Raw genomic sequence first — 27,648 nt, 5'->3', positions numbered from 1 at the left:
TCCTTCTCCTCAAAAGCAAACTACGTCTGTGCTAAAGAGAAGTGAACTCTGCATTTTGGAGCCAGCAGTGGTCTTGTAGCAGGCAGCTCTTCCACACCTCTGAGCTCTGAGGAGCACAGAATAGGATCGAGTGACTCCTCCAACGTGCCAGTCAAAATCATTGTAGTCTTGTCACTCCTTGTGAGATAGTGACTGACCCCTGATGTGGCTGCTACATGCAGGGAGTTCTCCATCCTCACTGCAAAGCGTGGGGCAGTGGATGTGGAAGGCCATGGGGAGCACAGCTGTGCAGGGGGAGTTGGCCTTTTGTGTTTGAACACAGCTCTGCGTGTATGTGCCTATGCGTACACACACATATATACACACACAGACTCAGATTTTTATGTGTGTATATGTATATGCATACATACATACATATATGTCTCTTTTACACACACATACATCTCTTCTGCTTAAACTCTTCCCTTTAAAACATTCATAATGCGATTTTCCCCCTCATTGGTCTCCCAGTTTTTAGAGCTGCTCCTCCAAGTGCTGGCAACCACAAAGTAGACTTCAGTTTGCACCCCTCAGCTTTTAGGAGATGGTTTATAATTCTGTAATGCAGAACCTATGTCTCTATAATCCCGTCTTCCTCCTCACCTTCCCAAATCCTGCCTGAGGATGAGTAAAGCACAGTCACCTACCTAACTGTTCCTCGGTATAGGAGGTTGGGTCTATCAGAGATTTCAGCTCGGTGCTCTGCACTAAGTAACTCTTCAGCTGCGTCATCATCATCCGGATTTCTTGCAGCATCTCTGTGCTGGAGCTCTGCTTTGCCATCATCTCTAAACTGTACACTCGGTAGTCCCGCACCAGGTTGCCAAAGTATGAATCCTTGTCCTGTGCCAACTCTACTATCTTCTTCTGCAGCTTCCTGTCACTAGACAAAAAGACTGTGAAGACATTGGACAAGCTGGCAAAGGACAGCCTGTTCTTGGCCTTGTCCAAGATCACAGACCGTGTCTTTTTACCAGATGAACTACTCAGCATCTCCAGGTCATCCTCTGTGCTGCTGGTGGAGTAGGAGTCTGGCTCAGACGCTGATGCCTGAGCTACAGTGCTGCCTCCTGGGCCTTCCAGGGACGAGTGTGAACCTTTCAGTTCAGCTGAGCTGACAGATTTGCGGCCATGTCCTGATTCAGTCTTGGTGTTTGTGCAAGTGGCACCACCTGCCACTGTAGCTGGGCTTCTCTTGCACAAAGCCTGCGCCGTGGCAGTCTCTGCCACTGTTCTTTGCTTTGACTGGCAGGAGCTTGGGATCTTTGGTACCTGGGAAAGCCTCTTTCTTCTTGGTGGTGGGATAGGAGGTGACTTTCCTTGCTGAATAGCACTGCTTTGTATCCCAGGCATGTCCTCCTTCTTCTTTGCAGGTTCGGGCTTTGTTTCCTGAAATTGTGATACAGTCCTTTCGGGAACCTCCCCAGGCATTTCTACAGCCTTTTTGCACAGCGACCTTTTATCTTTGCTCTCTGTACTTGTGTCTTGTTTTTCTTCCGTCTGTTCCACTCGCAGCGTTTCACAACTTCCAGGCTTACCCACACAGCCCTCCTCTGAGGTCCTCTCACACAGCCGCCTCCGTGGGGGGACAGAGGGCTGGGAGCCCTTCTTGGGACTCACTGCCGAGGGCTCACTGACTGAGCAGCTCTGCTTCCCTTCTTCTTCTTTATTGTCACTGCCCACAATTTTCATTTCCTTAATGCTCTTTCCTAGTGGCTGAAGAAGCAGCTCGTTTTCTTCACAGGCAGTCATGGGGTCCTGCAGGAACTTCAGAGATTTCTGAATGAGAGCTTGAGAAGGTGGAGGTGGAGGGGGGCGGCGGGGAGACCTCCTTTCAGTGAGCGTGGTGGCAGGGGGAAGATTGGCACTCACAGGATGGCTTTTAGGAGGAGGTACATCCGGGGGAAAAGAATTACTGCACTCTTCTATAAAAATAGGATTCACGAACCACAGCCTGTCATTTCCTATTGACAGCTCAATTTCACATGAGCAGTGGTTTGTGCTGCTTGCAAAACACTGGGTAGATCTTAGGCTGTCTGCCTGGGCAGTGCTGAAAGCAGACTCTATTGCAGGGTGGGATAATGCCTCTCCTCTTCTTCTGTGGTTTAAGGAGGAATCCCAGAAATCTGTAAAAAAAAAAAAAAAAAGAATGAAAGAAAAGAAGAATGAAAAAATTCTGAGACAATTTTAGCTGCTACTGGTATGTAGAAGTCCTACTTTTTGTTAAAAGAAATGGTGCACAAGCTTTCACACCTCTGCACAAAACAGTGTGAAGAAAGGGTCGCTTGTTTTATGTGTGTGACATGCTTCAAACTAGGGGAAAAGCTCAGAACGGTGTCTTCAGCTTGCTTTGCCAGGGACCCATTCTCCTGTCGGCTGCACTAGCATTGGCCCCAGCCCATCACATGGAAGGGGGTGCAGGGCTGAGCTGGCCAGAGCCCTGGGCAGCACCTGCCTGCGACTCTTCCTAAAAACAAGCACCCCAGGAAAGCTCAAAGGAACTTCCAAAACAGAGCAAAGAAACTCTTCAACTAAAGCCAACATAGAACTCAGTGACGAAACGCATTCAGATAAAATCTCTACCTTGCCCACTGCATCCCCAAAGACAGGCCACCTCTTCCCGTTTTGCCCCCTGGTGCAGCCGTGACTTTTTATGGCTTCCTGCTTGCAGCCAGCAACACACTGTTGCTGGAAAAGCTGTCTTCTTTCCACTGCTGCCATGACCTGCTCTCTGCAGGGCCCTGCCTTTCCCCCTTGGTGCCCTGAGTCCACTGCTGGCCTTCCCTCCCTCTGACAGCGATCTGGTTCCCTGGGCCACAGCCAGCTGTCCCAGGGACAGGGACTGTTCCCTTTCCTCCGGTGGGTGCAGGGCAGGAGAGGCAGGCTGACTCCTCGCTGCCCCTCTGCTCCCTCTAACGAAGCATTTCTATAACATAGGCACACAGTAAGCCATGCACAGGTGAACTAAAAGGCTGTCCATTCCCATCAGGATTAAACTGCTGATTTAGCCTCTCTCTAAAAACTGTGATAGCCTAGGCTAGTGTCCATGGCTAATTTGGCTTTATAAGCGTATCAGCATGTTTTCTTAGGGAGGTCTGAGGTTAGAACAGCTTTATTCTCTGATTTCCTACCATGAGAGGGAGGAGAACAAAGAAGCTTAAAATAAAGTGTTGCCAGGAACAGCAGAACACTTGACAACAGAATTCAGGAGTAGATGCACAGATGCAACTGCACTATATAATAGCATCACACTGCCAACTCCCTCACATTTGAGACTGTCTAGGGTATGATTTCCCTTAAATGCTCCAACTCTTGCTGGGTATCAGCAAATACAGGGCAGTGGCAGTTGCTTAAGTCAGAATATAATGCTGTGGAGTCTCATGGGCTGAGGAAATGGTGAGTAAACCACTCTACAAAAGGGAAGTTGGTTATTTTTCTCAGCAGTGGTCAGAATAAAAGACTGTGATGGACAGGCAATGCTCCCCTCAGACTGCGAAGGACCATATGAGGTGGTCCTACCAAGGGTTACACAGCTACTTCGGAGAGGGCATTTCCCAGCCCAGCCACACTGTGTCATACAGAAGGAAATGCAGCTTGATCATCTCCTATTGCTGTCCTGGATCCTCCCTTAGCTTACACTCTAGGAGGGATAATTAAGCAGTTCTGTGAGGCTTCAGCACATCTGTGGTGGTATGTGCTCTTTGTGCGGTGCAATCACGCTAATTCTGCCAAAATGCCTTCTGTACCAGTGAGGTCAGGACTACAGGGCCTGCAGTACATCCTTTTTGACAATAATACATAACAGCCAGATCCCTCGTGGAACAATCCAGCTTGCAGGTAGACATCTTACTTCTACACCCTCAAAAACATGTAACTTTGAAATAAATAAAAAGCACTATACAAGAATTTCAAACAATGCTACCTTTCCTTTGGGAGTGCCACTTTGGGCAGCACTTATTGCTCGTGTACCCATTTGTACCCACAACATTTTGTTCAAGGAAGCAGTAAACATTAATCCATTAATTAAGCCTGTTTGACTTTACTGAGACAGCATGGCACTCCAAGAAGCTGGCATAACTTCCCAGGGAATCTTTACACAAAAGCAGGATTTCTTGTGTTGTCAGAAACTTTCCTGGCATGCAATGTCCTGTGACAAGCAAACCTCCAAGCATCACCACTTTTATGACCACCAGTGTACAGGAGAGGAAGAAGACTACAACCAATATTGCTTTGCTGCTTGTGCTTTAGTTAATCCTTCCTTTCAGAAATTGCTGGAGACTGTTGCCTGAGTCAGGATCTCCTCTGCTGGCTCAAATTAAGCCGAAGGTTGGAGAATCATGATATTCTTCATACATTTTAATCCAAATTTTTACACTTCTTATAATAAAATTAATAATAAGTTTGCAACGTGCTATCTCAAGTTGCAAAGTACCTTTCTTTAAGCAGTAAGTGCTGGCTGGATGCTCATACTCAAGGATGCTTTTACAAATTGGAACATATTCAAAATAGGGGATGCTAAATGTGTTAGAGGCAAATCCGATGGTCAAATTCAACAAAGCTCCCTGAACTGAAACCCGTGGGGTTTGCCCATGCCTTCTGGGAGGTACAATGCAGAAGATCCAAAAATAGATCCGTGAAGCCCCAGGGTGCTCTAGTGAGTATCTCTAAGTGAGCTAACTCTTCAGCTTTTACCATTGTTTTGCTGCTTTCAACAGCTGACGGAAAACTGAAAAGCAAAGTAGTATGAGAGTGGCTAACTGTAATTACTCAAGTGGAGAGTGTTAAATGGGAAGGAATAGGGATAATTCCTTTAGTTAACAGAACTGAATTTCCCAGCTCTGTAGCATTACACATCTGATCTAAAATTTGCTCATTTGGTGCTGTCACTAAAAATAACATTCCTTTTTGCATCTTATTAGCGTGAGGCGAGAGAACATGCTGGGACACTACATATTTCTCTACCAACTAGAAATCCTGCAAGAGAAAGCAGAAATATCAAAATTAAAATTTATCACATTTCCATCAGCATTACCCACACACATCATAAGGGGAAATTGCAAAAGTGTTTTCCTCTTTTCATATACCTCAGATGTCAACTACTTCCAATGTGTGTAGGCTACTCTTGAAAGGCTGTGCCATGCTTCCAGTGTTGAAAGCCCCAGCTTATACAGTGGGACTGTAGATCCCATGCCCTGCACAGAAGTCCAAGTGGAGGTTTATGTCCAAAGGGGCAAGAGACCTTTTTTCAGTGTGCTCGTATAAACATGAAGATCATAAGCATCTTCTCTCTTGCATTCAGGCCTCCTCAGTTATACTGAAGACAATAGTTCATCTATCCTCTAGTTGCACTGTGTCTGTGTGAGGCACCATGGTTCTCACAAGTCTGAGCAAAACTCTGGCTGCTTTAAGGGACTTACCTATCCCCAGACTAGAGATAATTTCAAGATCTTGAAAGCTACTGGCTTCTAATACTGCTTGTGGTAGCTTCAGGGTGAAGGGCAGCAAATCCCTGTAAAAAAGAAACACAGTGAAAAATCAACAAAAGGACAAACCCCACAATTGTTGAGAATTCCTAATTTTATTGTTGGTTTTCATGATTGAAGTGGCATGCAATTTCATCCCTGTTCTGCCAAGTCCTGGATGTTGTCAAAGGGAGATCTCGTGGCCAGTAAGGCATCATGTACATTGTGCCAGCCTGAGTTGCTCTGATTTCACAAGAGATCACCAGCTCCTGTGGCGATGCTTTGTGCCATGCCACTAGCTTAAACATTGCATTTTGCTTCCTCCTCTGGAAACAGCAGGAACGCCTCTCACCTCAGGGAAGGCCACAAGGGTTGAAATACCTTCCCATGAAAACTGAAGTGTTGCAAATGGTAATTATTGCAATTAGAAAAGCCATTCTTTTTGGTGTGGAGGGTATTTACAGTCCTTTTTCTTTCTGTTTACCCCTCTTTCCCTATCTTGCTTTCCCTTTTAAAAATCAGCGTAAGTGTAAGGCATGGGGACAGAGCAAGACACAGTGGGGTTAGGGAAGAAGGACTCCTCCTGGGGAAGGGTAACCTCTGGATGAAGAGACAGAAAAAGATGAAGTGCTACATGGCACTGAGAAAACATATCCCTCTACTCTCTGCTCTGAGACTTCAGACTGATTGGTTTCTGGAAAGATGTTGTATTTTCACTGAAAAAAAGATACAGTCTCTCAAAGGACGTTAGTTAGGTTTCACTGAAACGCACCCTAAATCGCAAATAATTTCATGGAACTCCTGGGTTGCCAGTGAACTGTTCAGGTTTGCCTCTTGCCCAGTGACAATTTGCTAAACCTGCTCCTACCTCAATTCCCGTTCTAACAAGGACTAGAAAAAACATTAACAGTCCCTAAAAGGTAGGAAGGAATGGTACAGGATCATTTTACACATTAGAAAATCTAACAAAAAGTCCTGCAAACTGCAGGAAATTATTTTAGAAAATGCAGGCCTTGTGAGCAGGTGTTCTTTGCTACACAAATGCACACCCCAAAAATGCATATGACTGCAGACCTGGGGAGGACTGATCTGTTCACAGATGAAAGCAGGGGGACTATTTTTGCCCTTATTAACAGACACATATCTTATTGATGCACTGTGTACTGCAAGGGTTCTCCCTGCACCACTGAGCACTCTGTTATCATATTGTTTGACATACACTGATGTGATCCCAGGATTATTATTTTTTTTCATGGCAGATATCAGGTTTAAAAGAGGAAGAGGATCCATGGACACTCTGCTTGCTTTGTTTGTTGTTGTTATATGTATGAACAATTCCCTTATTTTTTTTTTTAATTATTATTATTTTTCAGTTTTGGTAGAAAAATAAGTCTAAAAATCAGGAAACATTAAGACATTACTCTAATAGAAAAAAACATCTGGTTTTATTCATGGGGTGGCAGCTTGCAGATAAACCATCAAGTCACCTGTTACTTACAGATGTTATTTTTGTGATCTAGGGTAAATCAACCAGGAAAGACTTTTGAGAAAAGCCCGTCAGCCGTGATAAGCTGTTTCCAGCTGTTTATAGATGACTATTTACTACAGCCCTGAGAACAGGCCTCTCCACTCACCATCACGGACAGCTCCTGCCAGAAAATGGTATGTCAGTGCATAAGCAGCTTTTTTATTACCTGCTTCTATCAGAAAATTATTCCCTATTTACCTTGTCTGTTGACAGTGACCTGAGAAATCATATGAACCATGTGAATGTGTATTTGACACTGAGAAGTAACATCTGTAACAGGAAATAACAGAAAAGCTTTTCCTTGTTTCTGAGACTCTTAAGGCATGACCTTTTCTGCAGGAAAGCAGAGGTGAGCATATTTTCTCTCCCACCAGCCATTTGACTAGAAATGCTCAATTTTTGTTTGTATATGGGCTCTTACTCGCTTTGGTAAGGCAGAAATCTTTATATGGGCCCAGGGTTTAATTTCTGCTCATTCTACAGGGTTTATACACATCTAGATGGCTAAATGTCTTTTCATTGATGAAGGTGAGACAGAGTGTGGTCCCTTGTGTGCAGGCAGGTGTCCTGGCCCAGCAGCATTGGAAGTCAGCTGGCTGCAGAAGCAGCCCTCAAAATAGAGTGAATGTTACCAGCTGGGTAAGCTGCAGCACACTGTGTCATACCATAGATAGACTGTTCCTACTCTGTGACCTAACCAAGTCACTAACATGACTGCCTTGTAAACATATCCTGAATCTGCTTTCCTCTCTTAAAGGGAAATACCTACTTTAAGAGTCATCTAAGTTTCTATAGAGGAGGTCAAAAGTTTCAATCCCACCCCAAACTAGGCCTGTTGCAACAGGAATGTTGTGGAGATATTGCTGCAGTGTGCTTGGCACAAACACACAGATTAGAGGACACTGCAGACACATAGTTATGCAGAGGGACTCATCAGCTGCTGATCAAACCTTGCCCTAATGAAAATGACCTTACAGGTCTTTCCCATCTCTGTGCCCGCTACGTTTGGTATTTCTGTACTGAGCAAACAAACAAGGTCTCTTCATTATTGCTTTATTTTATTTTTTAATTTTGGCTAAAGAACATAAATTGTTCCAAGACTACTCTCCTTGACAGGTTCCCGATAAGTGACTAAGTGCTCTGAGTCACCCACAGGCAACAGTCCGCTAGCAGGTTTGCTAAGTCCCTGCCAGGTGTGTGTGTATGCTTAAAGCTGCTTTAAATAAGAGATGGTTAATCCAGGACCCTTTTCCCTGCTCTCCTAGCCCTAGTCCAGTGCCTCAGTCCTTTGTGGGTGCAGCCCTACAGACCTTCCTCAGACAAAGCTTCCAGCTTCAGGGACTGCTGTGGTTATGGTGTGCCTGACTAGAAACTGGGTGGCCTAGCCTCATCAGAGATACTACTATCTGAAATAGCTCCTGCTCTGACAGGTTAGAGGAAACTGGAGGCAACAGCAGGGGATGTGCTGTGATTGGATATTGGGGAAAGGCAGTCCAGAGGGGAGAGTAAAGGGACCCCTCCATGGAAGCAATGAATCCAACTCACCTACTGACACAGTAGAAGGCAACCAGTTTGAAGACATCCTCAAATACAAGGACAGATCCTTCCAGATACAGGACTGATGAAAAACAAAAAAGACAGTCAGCAACAGTTTTCTTTGATCTGTATGGTGAAAAAAGCTGGTGGGTTTGGCTCACACATCTTGCATTCTGTGATTGTCCAGTATTTGCATGGACTAATATGAAGAAGCATAAAGAACTGGCTTCAGATGGCCAAACACAATGAGATTCTTCAGGGAAACACTAGAGAAGAAATGTCTCAGCCTGGCTTTTGGAATGACTAGCTCAAGATATTAGAGTATTGTGACAGTACTAGCAACAATGGGAAGAAAAAACCCTGGGTCACCTCCAAAGGGTTTATTACAAGTCCATCTGTCTCTAAGGATGTGCATATCCGCAATACATATGGGGCTGACCTTGTGACTCTCCATGCTGGAATCTGGTTTGGTCTGGATGGACAAAGTGCTTTGAAGAAAAAAAAATAAAAATAGAAATTACTGGTTCATTGCTACGTGTGTGGGCTCTGACCTGGGTCACGCAGGCAGTATGAGCACAGCCTATTTGTATCTCCCCTGTCTTCACCCTCCCATTGTGTTTTACAGCAACAGCACTTTCCTTTAAGTGGCAAAATGCAATCTACACTACATTACAGCTCTTCAAGATGACTCCACGCTATGGCATTGTGTAGCCCAAATCTTACACATTATAGAGCTTTTGGCTGCTAAGCTAGAAAAAATTCACCAGATGGTGGAGAAAATTTTGCATTGACCAATAACTCAAGGCAGAGAGAAAGAGATGGATCTGCAGAAGTGTCCATCTTTGCTTCAGCTTTACAGTCTCACGAATTGTCTGTGCCCGTATGTACACAACACACCATCACAAACAGAAATTGACAAGTTTAAGGAAATCTGCTGTGGATTCTCAAAAATGCGCACTTACTGGTGCTAGAGAACTGGAGCCCCAGAACTGCAACATTCCTGCCACAGGAGCACACTGGGAGTCCTTGGGGAGCAGCACCAGCTCACACCCACACAGCAGTGCCTGTAACTGCTCTGCATCTTCCTTCACTCTGTTTTCTAGACCACAGTTCAGAGCTGTGGACATGAAGCTCAGCTATCATGATTCAGCTTCCTCAGTCTGCCATGATTCACAGCCCTGTGAAACATGTCCAGCTCCTTGCCCGGCCTGCCTGCTTGTTTGTTCCCATAAAGCAGGGCCTCCAGTACCTGTGGGAAGGAGACATCCGCCTGGCTCTCCTCTCCCTTGGCTCTCTGCACTGGCTCTTGTTGTCCAGCCAGCAGAGAATCCCACTGGAAGGAAAGGCTCAAGCTTGTCTCTTGTTCAGCTTCACAGTTCATTCCCCAAACAAGGTATTTCCTCCTTTTACTTCTCCCTTTGTCCTACCCTAGGCCTGGCAGGTCGCTATTTTGGGCTGAATATACCGATGTGGGTATTTTTTAAAGAGGCACAGGCTGTGTAATTCTCAGAAGTCGTTCCTAACATCAATTTGTGTTGGATCAGCCTGAACAGATCAACCTTAGTGTGTGCACTGATACCAGACTGCAATGTGGAATTTAACATGTACTTCAAGCAAAAAAATCTCTTCCCTTACTTTTCTCTCACAACTGGAAAAATAAATGTTTGGCAAGTTTTTTCTTCCTCCATAATAAGAATCATGTTTCAGTCAGGAATTTTCATTAAACATCTACCACGAACAATTTCTATAGTTTGAAATCCATCTGCTTCGAAGCTCTGACACAGGAAACAAAAATAAAGACAAAATCCAGTGCTGTTCCAGAGAATGAACCAAAACCCAAGAGTCTGAACTCACTCGAATCTCCAGCAATTAAATAAAGCCCTTTGTGCGGACGACGGTTTTAAGGGCTTTTTTTCTGTTAAGAACCACATGTTCACTTTGGCATCCTGAGCTGCAGGTGAAGGTTAGAGAGCAGCTGCACCTGTACATGTTTACATACATGAGCAGATCACTTGGATTGGGACTAATGATTGTTTCTGTGCCAGGAAGCTCTGCCATTTGGGAGCTTGAATTTTGAATGAATTGGGAATGAACAAAAGAATATTAGTCTAAGCCCCTCAGTGTCAGGAGTATCCACACAGAAGCGCCTTGTCACTGTACAGCTACATCTCCTCCCATATATAGTTAAATAGCATAAAACACCACAAATCCCCAGAAACTATATAGGTAAAGCAGTTTAGGTACTGGAGCTTAAGGACAGGAGTTTTCAGTAGGGTGTATATAGAAACTGCAATGTTCTCAGTCTGCTCTGAGAGGTCATAGAAGGTAACAAAATCAAGTGTATTTGTCAGCAGGCTGGAATTCATCACACAGAGACCCACAGCTCTGCTGGGACATTTTGGGTGGCCTGCAAACAAGTAATAGAAAAACACTGCTTTAGATGGATCATTACTTAAAGTACTAGCACCACCAAGGCCAATACTCTGCCCAAAATTTATTCTGAACAATGAGAGTGTCAAGCAGCCTGTGCAGGACTACCATGGCCACTTGGACCCGCTCCCAGCACAGCACCCATAGGGAAAGCCTTACAATCTGCTGTGGGAAAGGTTTTCCTTGGGAGAAACCATAACGCTTTTTCCTTGACCTATTTTTATCTAGACACCTGCTAACTGCCAGCAGGCATCATCCTGACCGCTTTGCTGTTTGGTGGCAGATGATGGGTTTGGTATAGGAGCATCTCTTGTGGGAATGGTTGTCATTCACTTGTGGAAACCATTAGCTGGGTCCTGCTGCACGTTTCTGATTCTTGGAAAGATGCGGAAAATAGCAAGTTTGTACAGCTAAAAGGACTCTGCTGACTGTTGGGGACAACATATACCTCCCCCAGTACCACTACTGCCCTCAAGGCACCCTGCTCTGAGAAGACAGTCTGGAAGAGTTGCTTTTTTCTGGCTGTGGATGTGTTGTGGGTAGCTGGGGACATTTCACTGACATAAGCACTGCTACTCAGGGAGGGATCATGATGTTGCCATTTAAAGGAACTCATGACTCTGGCAAAATCTAAAAGCAGACACTTTTCTGCCAGACTGCTGTAATCCTGCTGAAAAATGCAGAGACAAAATTCACCTTTCTTGAGCCCATAAAACTTCACTCAGAGTACCCGAAGAGCAAGGAAATCTCTGTGTCTCACCAGAACAGTGGCAGGATGTCAAGAATATGACCAAAAGCAACAGAAAAAATAGGCTGGGTTCTGTGGGCCAAACATACTGCCACGGCATATTGTTTTTTACCTGATATTTAGAGGCCCACAGAAAAAAAGTCACCTTCAGGAAATAAAAGGGGAAGTGATTAGATCAACAGGCAATTCTGAGCAGTCTGAAACAAAGATATCAGAATTAACAGAATTTTTTTTTTATGGGTGATGGAAGCATTACTAATATGAATTAGTAGTTCACTGTTGACCATACTCTGTTTTGTCTCCTTGTGCAACTCAGTAAGTGAACAGGACATGGCCAGGTTATGAACTGCAATAAATACTTATGATTGTCTCATCTTTACTATACCAACATGATCTGAAGAGTGTCATCTTTAGGCACTGATGGGAACTGGCTTCATGTTTCCTTTACTTTTTAGATGTCCCTATCATTTCTCCATGCAGATGCTAATGCTTTTGAGTCACACTGTCCGTGAACATTCTGCTTTCCTTTCCTCTTGATTTTTCCCCACAGAACTGTGTTTGCTAGTCCTGTTGTTCTGGTCACATGGACAAAACACCCTGATTCCCATCTTCTTACTGCTTACATAGGCTCATGGGACCCAATTACATCAGCTTGTTCTTCTCTACTAGTGCTCTTAGTCCTATTCACTGTTTTTGATATCTGTATAATCCTGCAGAGACATCCGAATTCAAAGATATGAATTCCTTATTCTGCAGCAGTTTTGTTGATAGTTGTGAGAACTCAGAAGTACTGCTTGGACAGGCTCTTATCTTTCCAGATTCTGGGAACTGTGACATTTGTCATCATGGGAGTGATTCCACTTGTCTATCTCTATTTTAAGATTTAAGATTGTAACTCCACAGTCTCCTAACTAGACTTCTCACTGGTGTATCCCTCCTTTGATATAAATCTCTGGCTTGATAACACAGTTGCCATGACCTTGCTTGCACTGGCCTTTGCAGTGAGCAGTGGCTTTGCTGCTGTTCTGCTGCCCTCAGCCCTTTACTCACTATGAAGATGGGATGCCTCCAAGACAGAGGTTACTGACTTTCTGCTTCCAGATGCTGCTGTTCCTTAGCTGTTGCATGGATCAGGTTAGCAGTTTCCTGTCCCTGGGTATTGTAATAGAGGACTGCAGTGACTACTGTAGCCCCAGGCTGTTGCATTTGTCGTGACACACTACATTCATCGTACCTGACACACTTTACAGAGATACATGAGAGCATGGCGTAATACCTTTTGGGTTATTGCTTCAGTTCCTGAGTGCATGCAAATCTCCTTCAGGCCCTTATTCATGCACTAGGCTGGTGGTGGTATTAAGAAAAAGACCTTCAGCTAGTTGGAGAGAAATTTTGAGTACATTGGAGGAAGTCCTTAAGGTATTTATGGTGTCCTTCTGCAACAGCTCTGTTTTTGAAAGTTCCTAGTATCTGTCCCTAACATTGTTTCTTGTATTATTTTTTTATGATCTTCTGAATGGTACTGTATGGCTTTCAAGTGTTGTGTTCTTGTAAACACTGTCACTGTTTTACCTGTTTTCTCAAGGTTTTTTCATTTCTTCTGTAATCTGATGCCTCTGCTTTTTTCATCTGAAGTCTAAGCTGTAGTTTCCTTCTACATTTGCACAGCTCTAGACTGTCTTGGACAACCCTGGTCCATTTTCTCTTTCTTGTCTTTCTTAGTGATTCTTTCATGAAACTCAGTTGTTTCTGTTTTTTCCCCTCATCAAGGAAGGGCAGAAACTTCCCTGGTTTGGACTTCTGCCAGAGTCTTCTGTCGTGTATGCAGCTCATGCTTTCTCATAGGATTTCAATTTTATGGTTTCCTACAGAGTTTAATATTTCTGGCCATGATGACAAAACCCACTGCTGGTGGCAGTTCCTGGGAAACTGAAGCTAATGAATTATGAAAGTGATAAAGTGTTAATGAGATTGGTTCAAGAGTGTAAGAGAAATCTATTTTTAAACTCTGTTTTTCACAAAATATAATTATAATGTGCAAAATGAAATTAACACCATTAAAGAAGATGCAAAACACAGGCTTTTGCACTCTTCTCAGGCTAGGGTTGACTGGAGAGGATGCTCAGTAGAGCTGACTGTTTACCTGAGCACCATGTGCATATCCTGGTGCTAAAAAAAAGGAACATCTTCACATCTAACAGCCACAGGGGTCTTGGGCACTCCACTGTGTTTTGGCTCATCCACATTCATCCAAGCAGATGGGCAGCATCTTGGTGTCCACTTAAATTGTGTGCCTTTAGTTCAGCATAAAATCCTGCTGCTGCCTGGTCTCGTTGCCTCTGCTGCAGGATGCTTGAGCAGGAATGTGTTACAGTCATCTCGCTGTTCTGTTTCTTCCTTATTGCAATTCATGTTTCAGCAGGGGTTGAGAGGGTGGCTCTCAAGGGTGCTTTCAAGCACAGCTAACCCAGCTAAAAGAAAAGTGCCACAGCTCCTTAGTGCTATCCTTACAGGTATCCATGTGAACAGTCCTGGCAGGCCCAAGAGCACTGCCAGCTATTTCAGGGGTTAAGAGCAGAGCTCAGTTTGGTGAATGGCTGTTTGGTTTCAAAGCAGTTGCCTGCCTTGTCAGATTCTCACTCTGCATCTCCTTTTTCAGTGCTCAAATAAGCACCTGTCTGTGGAAATTCCATACTTGGGTTTCCACTGTTTCTTCAGTCAGAGGCTGGGGAGATCCAGGACTTCTTCCCAGGACCAGATGGCAATGTGAAGTTTAGCTGGAGCTTTAGATGTAGCCACACAGGGTCTGTTTTCTTGCTCTCACACAGCAGGGATGAGGGAGAAAACATGGCCTTTCTCAAATGTTGAGAACTCCCATGTTGAGAGGGCTCCCAAGTACACCAAGGGGAGCAGGATGACACATTTGACTGGCACGGTCCCTGCTGTAAGCAGCTGAACACTAGGGGATCATTGCTGGAGAAGTCACATTTTCCCAGGTAATTCAGCATCCACCTGTACATTACAATGGCATTACATGCCCAGCATGGTGATTCAAACTGTCAGGGCTCAGGGCTATGGCTGACAAGACAAACTGAATATAGGTACTTGCAAGTTGCTCTCAGAAGGCAAATTTATCTGGTAAAACTTTGTGAAGTAAATGAAGTTTTCAGATATTAGAGTCTCCCCTGTGCCTCATGTAACAGGAAAACAATGCTGTGATTTGAAATTCTGGAGGTTTAGATCTTAGCAACAATTTCCAGGTTGCACAGATAACCCTGAGAATCAATCCTTATGTGAAATATATATGCTATCAAACCATTTTTTTCCATTTAATTTGGAGAAAAGTTTATTTCTCTGGCTCTGAGATGAAGTTGAGGTTAATCATACAGAAAAAAGTATGATTTCTGAGCATTTTAAGGGAAGCCATCCAGTACCCACATGCATGAGAGACTTCAGCATCAGAGACTTCCAGAACAACTTTACGAAACTGAGTGATGAAAGGGGCTAACCCTCTGGCAGAGGTCAATAGGGTGGACAATAAAAGGAAAAAATGATATTTCTGCTTCCAAGAGCTGTGATCCCACATAGTTGCCAACCTCACTGAAGAAGACCTTCTGATTCCCATTCTTCTGAGCAGGACAGATTGTGAAACCAGGACATACTCTCACTGCCTTCAAGAGTCCTACTCAAAGGTCAACATATGAGGTCCTTACTGCCCTCATTTTACTTTTAGCAGTATCTTATTTACCTCATTTACAAGTCTAAACTCTTGTTTATTAAGCTCTTTAAGATCTTCAGATAGCAAACACTGTCCAAGGACAAAAATTATAAGTTGTTCCAGTTTAGCCACTAAGACAAGGGCATTGGTATTATGGGTAGTGATGTAGAGTAGCTGTCTTAAAACCAGTAAGCTTTTTGGGTTACGTTGAAGGTACTAAGCAGAGCAGGGTAAGACAATATTATCCTAGAACAGCACGCACAGTCTCTAGCTCTGATTACACACAGATTTTGCATTATGCCTCTTGGGAGCGAAAAATAAGGCAAAAAAGCCCCAAAGGGAGGGTTAAAAAAGCTAACAAGACCCTGAGGCCTTCTTTCCAACAGGCTTTCCCTACAATCCTATTGGTTTAAAGCCTAAAGTAAAAATGAAAATGGTTGCCCGGAGAGAGGGGAGGTAACTCTTGAAGATGAGAGTTTAAAAAAAAAAAGAAAAAAACCCCACACACTATAAGCAACCAGAATGTTTCCAAAACATCTTGTAAACCACACAGAAGCCTGGCACTGTTACATCTTGAAAAAAGCAGCTGCACAAGTGTCTTACATTTTAGAAGTGCTTTATGTTCTAAAATAAGCAGTGCATCAAAGTGATGTGGAACAGCTCAAATGAGACTTTCTGCTTTCCTTGTGCACATCTGCATTTAGAAGAGAAATTATGAACTTGCACAACAGGTTATAAAATGTGTCCTCATATGGTGTTTTACAATACACCCCAAGCCCTCGGTCGCTGTTCTTGCCAAACCAAGACTCTGGGCTCCTACTTCAGTGTAGTCTCCTGCGTGGGAACTCCTTGACACACAGTTTTCAGGGTTAATAATGATGGGGGTAACAGAAATTTCATCCTTGGCAGGCAGACTGACCTTGGGAAGGTGTCTAGGTTAGACATTCTTAGGGGAGTCGAAATCTTGCAGCCTTTATCTCCAATCAAACCGCAGGCAGTAGACCAGACAATGATAATGTCTCCTGTGTCCTTGTAACAGCCCACGCAGAGGTGGCCTTTGGCCTTGCACTGCTGGTGGAAGCAGATGAGATCCAGCAGAAAGCAACAACAAAACAGCAGTCTTTGAGCTGGTGGGAGGGCTGGGGCAGAGCTGCCCAGTTATCTCATGCCATGGAGTGGACTTGCTCGATGGTAGGTTTTTCATGCTGAGAAGCTTCATAGGTGACAGTAGATTTTTCTTGCTAATGAGAAACTTGCATAAACAAGGGAAATTAGCTTGTGCTGAGCCCTCGGTGCTGCAGGTAGATTGTTATCTGTGTCTGAGTGAGGCTAATCTGAAGATAACTAGGGTAGCTCTACAACTTCAGAGCTGTTGTACAGACACCATCAGCAGCAACAGGAACCACATTAAAAGATAACATTTGTCAGTCTACCCTCCTTAATAGCAAGGCGTCTAACACATTGAACAGGAGTTATTTACTATGGGAATATAGGACACTAGCCTGCATGCCCAGAGGCCTCCTTATATGCAATTGAACTGCTTAAAATTTGAACCTCAAGGGTAACTACATATTCAGCTTTTCCAGCCCCTCCTGCTAAAAATACACAAACTTTTATTCATTGACTGGCTAATACTTGAAAAAAGTAGTCCTGGACATGTTCTGCTGCTGAAATGTATGATTTGCTTAATTGAGATGGAATCAGCCATTTTTAGCGAGAGAATGGAAGAGGAATCTTCTCTCCCAAGGGCTTTGATAACTCTTGTTATTCTTTCCAGCACATTTCTGCTTTTTTCAGGGTAGTCAGGCCCAGAGCTGAGAACGGTTTCTTACTTTGCCTCACACACTCCATCATGCAACAATAAAGGAAAATACGCCTCTGAAGTAAATCAGTAAAATTGGCTTCCCTTACAGTACGGCAGTGGACTTGCCTGTCAGGGTACACAGAAAGCATACCAAAAAAGTCTGAATAGTAGTGTTGGTACCTCAGTGCTGAACAAAGTGCTGGGCAGGCAAAGGGCCTCTCTGCCGCCCAGTAAATACAGTGCTGGTCGGGCTTGTTCAGGGCTGGTGGTGTGCAGCTGGCTGAGTCCCTTCAGCAACCTGTGCCTCAGCTCTCAGGCTATAAAATGGGTGCAATGACACTGACTTCTTCGGGAAAATTCAGCTGAATTCATCTTGGCAGGGAGGGGAAGGGGCAGCTCCTCAGCACGTCACCAGTGATGCTCTGCCATGAGGAGGTTGGCTGCTATGGGACATTTTGGCCACAGTTTTGCACTGACCTCCTTCCCATCCTAACAGTGCTTGCCTCCTGCCTGCAACCTCCTCTCCTTGCACCACAAGGCAGCCCTGGGCTCCTGCCTCTGTGGGCAGACTCCTTTTTGGCTTCTCCCAGAGCATCTCAGAGGCTCACACAGTCATTCAGCACTACAGGATGTGACCCCATCCTTGGCTGCCTACAGCCCCCCTTTGCTCTGTTCCCAAACCTCTGTCTCCCAGTTTGCCACCCACCCTTTGCAAAGTCACCAGCTGTCCCTTGACCCCCACGTCACTTTCTTCTCCTTTCCAGGCTTTATTTCAAATAACCCAGCACATGGTAGCACCTCTAAGGAAGCACTGCCCTACCATACCAACCTGCTTTCACACCCCCACATCCAAGCTATTCCCTGCTTCCCAGCCATAATCTGCATGAGGGAGAGGAACACAGGGACCAGAAGGACATGGGTGCGTGGACACACACAGATGGCAGATAAGAGATGGTGAGAGCACTTCTCATGACAGCGGTATCAGCACAAAGTTACAGCCTGAACTCACCTACAGCCTGGCTCCTGCCTCTACTAGGGACAGTGCCCACACCCTGTTCCATCTACTTTACTTGTGCTTATGAGGCTTCAGTAGTCTAACTGCTGCTTACTGGAACTATTGATATTTTTGCCTTACATATAATTTTTTTTCAGTAAAATAATATTATACAGTAAACCTGAAGCTGAAGATGCTTAATGAGCTTCCTAGCTGGTAGACAATTCTTCAGGGCAGTTCATGAGATGGTTGCCAAGGCAGTCCCCTCTTTCTCTGCTTATCGCTGAACAGCGGCAAAGGGTATTAAAAAACCCCAACCAAACACCTTGATCTTTTCACTCTGTAATGTCAGGTTTAGTCTCTCATCTATTCAGAGGAAATCAGAGCTATAAATAGTCCTGCCCTGCTTTTCATGCCTTAGTTTACAGTATTAAGAATTCTTTTTTCTGGTGCTGAAAGCTGCAGGGTTTTCATTTAGGGAGGCCAACTGTTTTGGTTAAAGTGACCATTGAAAAAGAACTATGGTACCATTACAGTGATAACAGAAGTAGCCAAATGTACTTTCTGATGGGCCCTTCTGCCTGCACTCTGACAAGTCAGAGGTTGTCTCAAGAGGTTCAGTTTGGAAGGAAGGAACGTATATTTACTCCTTGGACTGTCCTATTTCAACTGAAAAGTCCCTTCAGCACCTGTGCAAAGACAGTCCAGGAAGCTCGCAGTGCTATTAACTCCACATGATGAAGTCTTATCTCAGCTTACAGCAAGCTCAGCTCTGCAATATGCCAAGGGGCACATAATTGCCTCTATAGGACACTACTGGGCCTTTCCAAGGATGTTGAGATACTTCATATGAGTTACTTCAACTGGAAATCTGCACTGATTGAATAGGTTGACCACATTCCCTCCTTTCCCCCATACACAATATATCTACCAATGAAAGGAAGGTTACGGTTTTTGGGGATATCACAGGTGAGACACTAACCCAGGAAATAATTATGTTCTATTTATTTTTTACCACCATCCCTCTTTAAATCTTAGCAGTATTTCTCCCACAATCTGGGTGTTAGTGAATAAGAACTGCTTTTACTGCTCTACTAGGACATCACTTTTAAGAACTGCTCTCTGCCCTGAGCTTGCCCACAGTCTGACTCAGTCTCACTGGCTGGTTGCCTTTCATGGGATTATTCAGGCTGGCAGGGACCCCAGGAGGTCTCTAGCCCAAACCTCTGCTCAAAGCAGGGTCAGCCATGAGGTCAAACCAAGTTGCTCAAGGCTTCATCCAGCCCTGTCTTGAAACCCTCCTATGAAAATCTGCAAGTGCTACCCAAATAAATGCCTTTATCTTTGAAGTCAGTGTCATGAATAGCAGCACATACTTCAGTTCATTCACTTTAGCTATGAAGTGAAAGATCCCATCTTTCTGACCTCTGTCAGTACCACAAATTTCCACCTTTTCCATCACCATTCCAGTTGTCCTGGTTTTGGCTGGGATAGAGTTAATTTTCTTCTTAGTAGGTGATATACTGCTATGGTATGGATTTAGTATGAGAATAATGTCGATAACACACTGATATTTTAGTTGTTGCTAGGTAGTGCTTACTCTAAATCAGGGACTTTTCAGTTTCCCGTGCTCTGCCAGTGAGCAGGCGCACAAGAAGCCAGGAGGGAGCAGAGCCAGGACAGCTGACCCGAACTAGCCAAAGGGATATTCCATACCATAGAATATCACGCTTAGTATATAAAGCTAGGAAGAAGGAGGAAGGAGAGGATGTTTGGAGTGATGGTGTTTGTCTTCCTAAGTAACCATTATATGTGATAGAGCCCTGCTTTCCTGGAGATGGCTGAACACCTGCCTGCAGATGGGAAGAGGTGAATGAATTCCTTGTTATGCTTTGCTTGCACACACGGCTTTTGCTTTACTTATTAAACTGTCTTTATCTCAGCCCATGAGTTTTCTCATTTTTACCTTCTGATTCTCTCCCCCATCCCACTGGGGGAGAGTGAGCGAGCCCCTCTGTGGTGCTTAGTTGCTGGCCAGGGTTAAACCATGACACCGATTCAGAAGGGATCCAAAATAAGTGCAATTAAAATTAATTTTAAAAATAGGAGATTGTTTTCCTGTAGGTTGCTTTCCTATATTTTCTGTTTTCTGAGTCTTTAAGAAATTTTAAGGTTACACTTCAAGTTTTTCTCTGCAATTTTTACGGTTATCTCTCTTTCTGAAAAAAAAAAAAAAAAAAAAAAAATTTCTGTCTGTCTTCATTCTACTCCCTGGTTCCAGCAGGCTGAGTGTTAGCAAAAAGACTTGCAAAACAGAGGAAGCTATTGCAAGAGCTGCCAACAGTTCCACAAAAATATTCATATCACAAAGTTCATCTGCACAACTGACCACTCTCATTGAAACAGCTAAAGTGTGAATAGGCTGCAGTAACTGAGCTATCCTCCCATTTTTTTCCCATGACCTCACTCATCCAGTACTTCAGTGCAGTTCATGTGGGAAAATACCACCTGACCATGCTGTGCCATGTTAGCAACGAGGACTTGAGTCTCTGAATTTGTTAATCCATCAGCAACAGGTATTAAAAGAAATGTTAACAAAATAAACCAGCAAAATCTGCCATAATGGACCGTATCTGGCTATAGCGGCCAGGGTGCCAGCAGAGTGCAATAGGCAAGTCCATTATCAGCACGTGAAGATGTCTAATACAACAAAGAGCATCTATTGAGTGGTTCCTAGCCAATATGGCTCCTCTTCTCCGTCTTGTGCTCCCTTGCTGAGTGCCTTCACATAGTGCTCGGACCTACCAACCCATGCAGGGACACAGGCAGGAATTTGTATCCCTTGCATCTGAGTTCTGCCATCATGCCAAGCGTGCTTACAGCCCTCACCTCAGGCTGGCTGGGCTGTAAAGACCAGGGCTTTCAGCAGCCTTGTTTAGAGCTAAGTCTGCAAAGATGAACAAAGTCCATCCCCATGTTACTCTAATGTCCTTCTTTAAACATGCTGCTGTCTGATTACTGTTGTTTAATTACCATCTGTTACTGCTACAGGACAGTCAGAATGCCTGCACATGCCCTTTTTATCCTGTGCAAATGGCATTAGCCTATAATAAAAAAAATAATTCCTCCCATGTGTACTTGGGAAGGAGGAACGGAAATGTAGATGTGGCTGGAGTAATGTGGTAATGACGGACAAATTTGGCTTTGATAATTAAGCTTGCCTTCACTGTGTTAGACTGCACCTATTTGGGATTATTAAGGCAAGAAAGTAAATTGTGAAATCTTAGCCCTTAAATAATGTCTTCCCTTTTCCGATTGATTTCATCTTTCCTAAAATCCAATGTGCAAAGAAACACATTTGCTCATCTGAATTGCTGTTTTTACTCCCTAGCAAGGCCTGCCTTCCTGCTGCCTCTAGACCTGGTGTAACTCTTCCTTCTGTCCTGATGGGCAGAGCTCAGTGGGTGGTGGATGTACAAAATGGTCATGTCCTCATGAACTTTCACGGCAAACGGTTCTCCTTTGGTAAAAGCAGTTAGAGAATTAACCAGGCAGGTAAACTGCTGCTGGGTGTTTTACTTGAGTTGTGGTCTTTTCCTAAATCCCTACTGTCTGTCTCAAGCATTTTGTATCAGGCTCCAGCCTGCACTTCCTGAGCTTGGTCTAACTTTAAGAAAGGCCAAATTAGGTGACCAGGGCAGGACACTGGATTTCTTTATCAACATCCTTCTTGCTACCAGGCTTGCAACTTTGCAGCAATACTCAGTGATTGCTCTTAAACTGTTTTGGAGTGCAGTAATTGCCTTTATGTTTTCTGTCAGGGTATATTGTGGGTCCTTACCACAAGCCCATACCATATAACCTGAAGTACAGCTGCTATCCATAAACCAGAAATTGAGTATAATCTACCATGTCCAATGGCACCATGTCTCATCTTTCAAAGGTGGTATTAATTGTGATCTGGACATTTTTGTATTACTTGGAGAGAATTTATTTTGGCTTTCCTATTTGAATGTGCTAAGGCTATTTCAAGACCTGTTATGCCCCAGCTCATTCAGTGTTTGTCTCCAGAGAAGCCAGGAGGGTCAAAGCAGGCAGAGTTTTAATTTAAATCTCAGAATTTTCCTGTAATAAACAAAATAACCACACTGCAGACAAGGCTTTGCTACAAAGCCCTCCATCAGCTGTGCACTCGTTGATTTTGGGGGTCCAACTCAGCCTTGGCCCAGCACATTGGAGGAGATGCTTCTGACCAGCCTGGCAGCAGATTGTCCCACATGGATACAATTTAAATAAGTAACAAGGACAACAACTCCACAACATGGGCTCATGTGAACTGCCTCATGAGTCTAAATCTCCAAGCAAGCAAAGCCACCCACAGTGATGGAGGCAGGAGCATGTACAAGAGCAGACACCTGTGGCAGGATCAGGCCAGCCTCAAATTCCTTAGGACATGAGCCTGAGTAGTTCAGTGCTTACTTGACAAATCAATTCCATATTTTTTTCTATAAAAATTTCAATTAATATAAATAATATGTTCTTTATTCTGTGCAATTGCAGACATTTCTGCTGTTCAGCATGATTTTGCATATTTGGAAAGGAATCACATCCTCTTTGTGGTACAGAAGAGTTTGGAAAACAATTACTCCATATTGTGCACCAAAGCATATATGCATGATTCCTGAGATGTATATGGTCAACTTGTGTTTCATGAAATCACATTATCTTCAGCTGTAATTCAGAAGATTTGCCAGAAAAAAGGAAGTATTACACTCAGTATACGGTGCTAGAGCATTCTTCTGTTAAAGGACTTTACCCTCATGGCCTGTGTCTTCATAACTCTGTGAAACTAAAAGCAACCGTCACTGCCTGCACCAAGTTGTCTATCCCACTCAGATGCTTCTTTCAAGCTCTCACCATATGTTACTTCAAACATGCACATTTATTTGAAACATCTGATTCTTTTCTTTTTAATACTGCTGCAATGTCACTGATGCCAGTGGAATGATACATGTAAAGGGCAATGAGAATTGGGACCTGAGGTTACAACTGGTATGCCGAGAAGAGCAAAGGGTACAAGTCAGCTGAGGAAATGGTGCTCAGTTTTTGGGGTAGGTGAGGGTAAGGTTCCATTTTGGGATGAAGCAGAAGTAAGGGACAACTTTCAGAACTGAAAGCGCTCAAAGTAGTTGAGATTTTAGCAGAGTGTGAGAGGTACCTCCCAACACTGCATCTCAAAATGGAAGGAATCTTGTAACAAGCCTTTGTTCTGGGAGATTCCCACTGTTCTGAGTAAGAAGTAAGGGATCCTTCAGACCAAGAAGCAAAACCACAGAGATCTAAGGCTCTGAAAGTTTCCAGGTTTCTCATCTTTCTAATGAACCACGTGCTATCTGCTGTTGGGTCTCTACCATACCGGCTGCTGTGACCAGACTTCAGCCTTCCTGTCTCTGGAGGAATTACAACCAAAGATGAAGAACCAGAAGAAAGATTTTAAAATCCAATCTCTTCATTCTCCCGTTTTATGATTCCAAGATCTTCTTCACAGAACAGGTGAAAATTCCCCATGAAAAATGGGAAGAGGTTTAATTTCCTGAACCTCTGATCTAGTGGGTTCTTTGGGGATTTCCATTTAAAAAAACCCACAATTAAATCCGGTCTTCTTGTCAGAAAATTATACTTCCCTAAATATTTCATCAAACCTCGACAAAGCAGACCTGATATGGGGAAAAGAAAAACAATGATCCACCATTATTTGGCACTGCAATGCTAGGAAGCTTCTGGGTTTTTTTTCTGCTTCTTTGAATGGCCAGCTATATATGGGTATCAGGGGCTGAGCAGCAACCTCTGTACCATCATTCTGATACTGGGGAAAACCGCTTCAGAGACTCTCTGAAAAGTAGGACAGGATGAAAGCAGCTTTTTACAAACAGCTGAGCAGGAAAACTTCCTGTTTAAAGATGCATATGGTGAAAGTAAGAGATGGACATCACAGTAGAGATAGCACAGAGCCATCATGTCACCCCTAAGGATAGCGCATCCTTTGTGTCACTTGTGAAGCTGAGATTGCACTGATGAGAAGGACAAGAGGCAGCTGGCAAGGTGCTCCAAAATAGTAAGCTGGGATGGGTTGCAACTTGAATTTTAGCTGGAAAGGAGGATCTCCACGTATGTCAATGCAAATTCAGCTTTCAGTTGACATCTGCATGTATCAAGTCTGTCAAGTTGAACAAGCTGAAGGGAGGTAACAGGGAGAACACGTTCCCACTTCTTCAAAACCTTTAGGAGGAGTCAGCTCTCACAGAAGGAGATAAACAGCTCTCTGTGGGGCATATTACACAGATTGTTGCTCATGTGTCAACTCAGAAAGGAATTACTAGGAGAAGGCCAGCACAACCAAAGCTTCTTGTCCCCAGTATAGCTCTGAAGGGGGGTTCTCAAATAGCAGGGAAATTACAGCTCCTCCTTTTGAAGGGCACTGGAAGGACACCAGCTCTACTGCATGCAGACTCAAAGAGCAGGTAGCTATCGGGATTCACCTCCCTGTTTGCCATGCTCAGTGGCAAGCTGAAGCCTTCTTTTAGCAGGACTTTCTGAAGTTAAAGACTAGATGTCTGGAAAAACCCTGCCGGTCTACACTGGTCCTCAAGCTATGCAGCTGGTGTGCTTTACACACTCTCAGGAAGTGTAACACCTAACTTTCAACAGACTTGCATTCCACAGCAAGATAAGGTTTCCGGGGGACTCAGAGGTTTCCAACCCTGACACTTACAGAATACCAGAGAAGAGTGAAGGGCACTTCATTAAGCTAAGGCAATCCAGACGTACCAGGGTACTTCAGCAAGGAAACTAATTCTAGTCTTAACCCCGTTAAAGCATTTGGACAACATATACTTTTATTTCCTAAAAAAGTTTAGAAAGCAGTTGGAGTAATGCAGAGACAATAAACCAAAGCTAGTGTATTAGGTAACTCCGAGACACAGAACATTTACCATCTCCCCTTGTACTAGATATAGTCCTTTTGCTTTACTGACAGGAATTCAATTTCTTCGCAACTCAAAGGCCAGGCCACTTACCCTAAATGAGAAAGGAAGCAAAAGCATGACCATTTCTGTGCTCAGTGTGTTCCTGTCAAAAAGGTGTGGGATGGAGAACTGAGAGACTTTCTACAGTTCAACACTGACAGAACTCAAGCTAAAAATAACGTGAATATCCACCATAGGAATGCATCAGCCTCATGGCGACTGGGACTGCTGCACACATCATGGCAGTTTTCCTGCTTTTTGAGTGACAGCTAATTTTTTACTACCCTCCTCCACTTGCTTCACAGTGTTTATGAAAGCGGTGGAAACTGATTTAATTTTTTGTTCCCACTAGAAAGCTGTGTCTCTGAACACTTCCTTTGTGTTGTTAGTGATAAATCAGAAATAGCGAGCAAGTAACTTTGAAAACCATGGCAGAAATGTCTTTTTAACTAGGCTACCTCACAGTGAAAATTTTGTACTATGTTTTACTTTGCCTCTCCTCAAAGAAATCAGATTTTATGGCACTGGTCACAAGTCAAGAAGTAACATTTCTATAAATGACATTTTTAGATGGCAGGATTCCACTTTTTAACTTACCCAAAGGAAAACTTGAATAATGAAAACCCAGTTTCCTACCACGCGAAACCTAAGTCCTAGGTCAACTTCAAATAACTAAATAAAGAGAAAAGTTTCCCCACCCCACAGCTAACTCTTGTCCTTGATTCTTAGTCTGGACACCTGAAGTTGCGGCAAAAGGTTTGCTATTCTTGCCGTCCTGCAGAAGCTCTGAATACATGCGCAGATGAGAGAGAAAGCTTTCCAGGGGGTATACAGCAGGCAGGCAGGCAGCTGCGCTGTGTGCAGGAGCAATGCTGCGACAGTCTGTGGTCTGTGTTTGAGATTAGAGCAGATTAAGAGATTCACTTGTCCCTCTGGCTTTAAAGTCGGTTAATGATGCAGAGGTATGCAAAGAAACATATGCGAAGAAAAACATTCGTTTGAGCAATGTCAAGGGGGAAGAAATAAGCTGCAACATTTATCAGCGGAAACACAAGTGTGTTAATGAGAGTAAAACATATACACCAGGGAGCTGGCTTTGGGCCAGTCCTCAGTGACAGAGGATTTGGATGTGTTCATATAAATAAATAGCGTGAAGTTATTTTGATGAGCTCTTTCAAGTGTGTGTTTCTATGACTATCCTAAAATTTGTGTGTTTACAAATATTTCTTGGAAAGTGGAAATCATGTGCCTTACACGTCCACTTACACTGAGGGCTCCATTAGACATAGCTGACTCTGAACTGGGTTAATTTTTGCTTGCTCACAAGCAGACCTGGCTGTCCGATCAGGAGCAGCACTGATACCACTAGCCCCAAGACCTAGCTGCTTCCCAGAAACAGCAAGGCATTGAAAACAGTAAAGGGGTAACTGGTTATTCAGCATGCCTGTATGAGGTGCATGAAAAGGCAATGTAACGTAGCAGATGTCAGATGCCTGGTGGGCCCCAAATTCAGTGGCAGAACTAGAGACAGCGTCAGTCAGTTAACAAGGCTTAGTCTGTCAGTGCCTTGTACTTTTCCCAGGACTTCCACCTGGTGCAAGGCAGCTCCTCTCACTTGATCAAAGCACTGGCCTGCTCTTCAGGGGGTGCTTTATTTTCCTGTTGCAAGTCTGTAAATGATAACAGAAGGTGCAGAACCACAGGGGAGCCGAGGTAAAGCAGCTGCAGGAAGTATTAACTGAACTGCACCATAAAAGCAAGATCTGCTGCTGGTCACAAGAGTAACCTGCTTATTGCAAGTGAGATTACATAAATACTGGTGATCACAAGAGGATTCAGTACAATATTCAGAGCAAGACCAAAAAATGTAAAGAATTTACTTGATTTTTCTTCTTTAATATTGTACTCCAGCACACCGGGAGCCTCGTTCTGCACTGGCAGGCGGACTGCAAGGACCATGTTGTTCACATTACTGTCTTTCCTAACCAAGAATATCTGAAAAAGGAGAAAGGAATCAAAAGTTTAGCTACATTATGTGAGCTTCTGAACATTATTTTAGGTCATTGGCAATTAAGTTTTTTATCTGTGCAATCCACCCTTAAATGACCTTATTTTAGCTTTGTTCCACTTCGTTGAACTTTACACAACAAAAATAATGAATAAAGGGACATTTCATCTGGGTGAAATTCAGACCTGCAAAGGAACCAGCAAAATGCCTATGCATCGTTGATGTTCCACTTAAGCCTAAGGCAAACTGTTTCACTAACTGAAGAGTATAAAGCCGCTCTCAGAATTTGTCAAGTGATGCTCCACACATAAGTGCCCTAAATCACAGACAATTCACCCTAGAATGTCCCTGTCTGG

General features: G+C 43.8%; 1 protein-coding gene across 1 annotated transcript in view; it reads right to left on the bottom strand.

Moving 5' to 3' along the window:
• LOC130152426 (ras and Rab interactor 3-like) overlaps positions 1-27,648 on the bottom strand; it is a 175,191-nt gene that overhangs the window by 17,638 nt on the left and 129,905 nt on the right. Inside the window, exons 20-23 of the mRNA XM_056345971.1 lie at positions 27,165-27,279; positions 8,575-8,647; positions 5,457-5,548; positions 687-2,165 (exon numbers count right to left, since the gene is read on the bottom strand). Coding sequence (XP_056201946.1) covers positions 687-2,165; positions 5,457-5,548; positions 8,575-8,647; positions 27,165-27,279 — 1,759 coding nt within the window. The remainder of the gene's footprint in view (positions 1-686; positions 2,166-5,456; positions 5,549-8,574; positions 8,648-27,164; positions 27,280-27,648) is intronic.

The sequence above is a fragment of the Falco biarmicus genome, chromosome 7 (assembly GCF_023638135.1).
Source record: "Falco biarmicus isolate bFalBia1 chromosome 7, bFalBia1.pri, whole genome shotgun sequence".
Classification (NCBI taxonomy): Eukaryota; Metazoa; Chordata; class Aves; order Falconiformes; family Falconidae; genus Falco; species Falco biarmicus.
The sequence above is the reverse complement of the archived record's forward strand: the minus strand, read 5'-3'. Positions and strand labels throughout refer to the sequence as shown.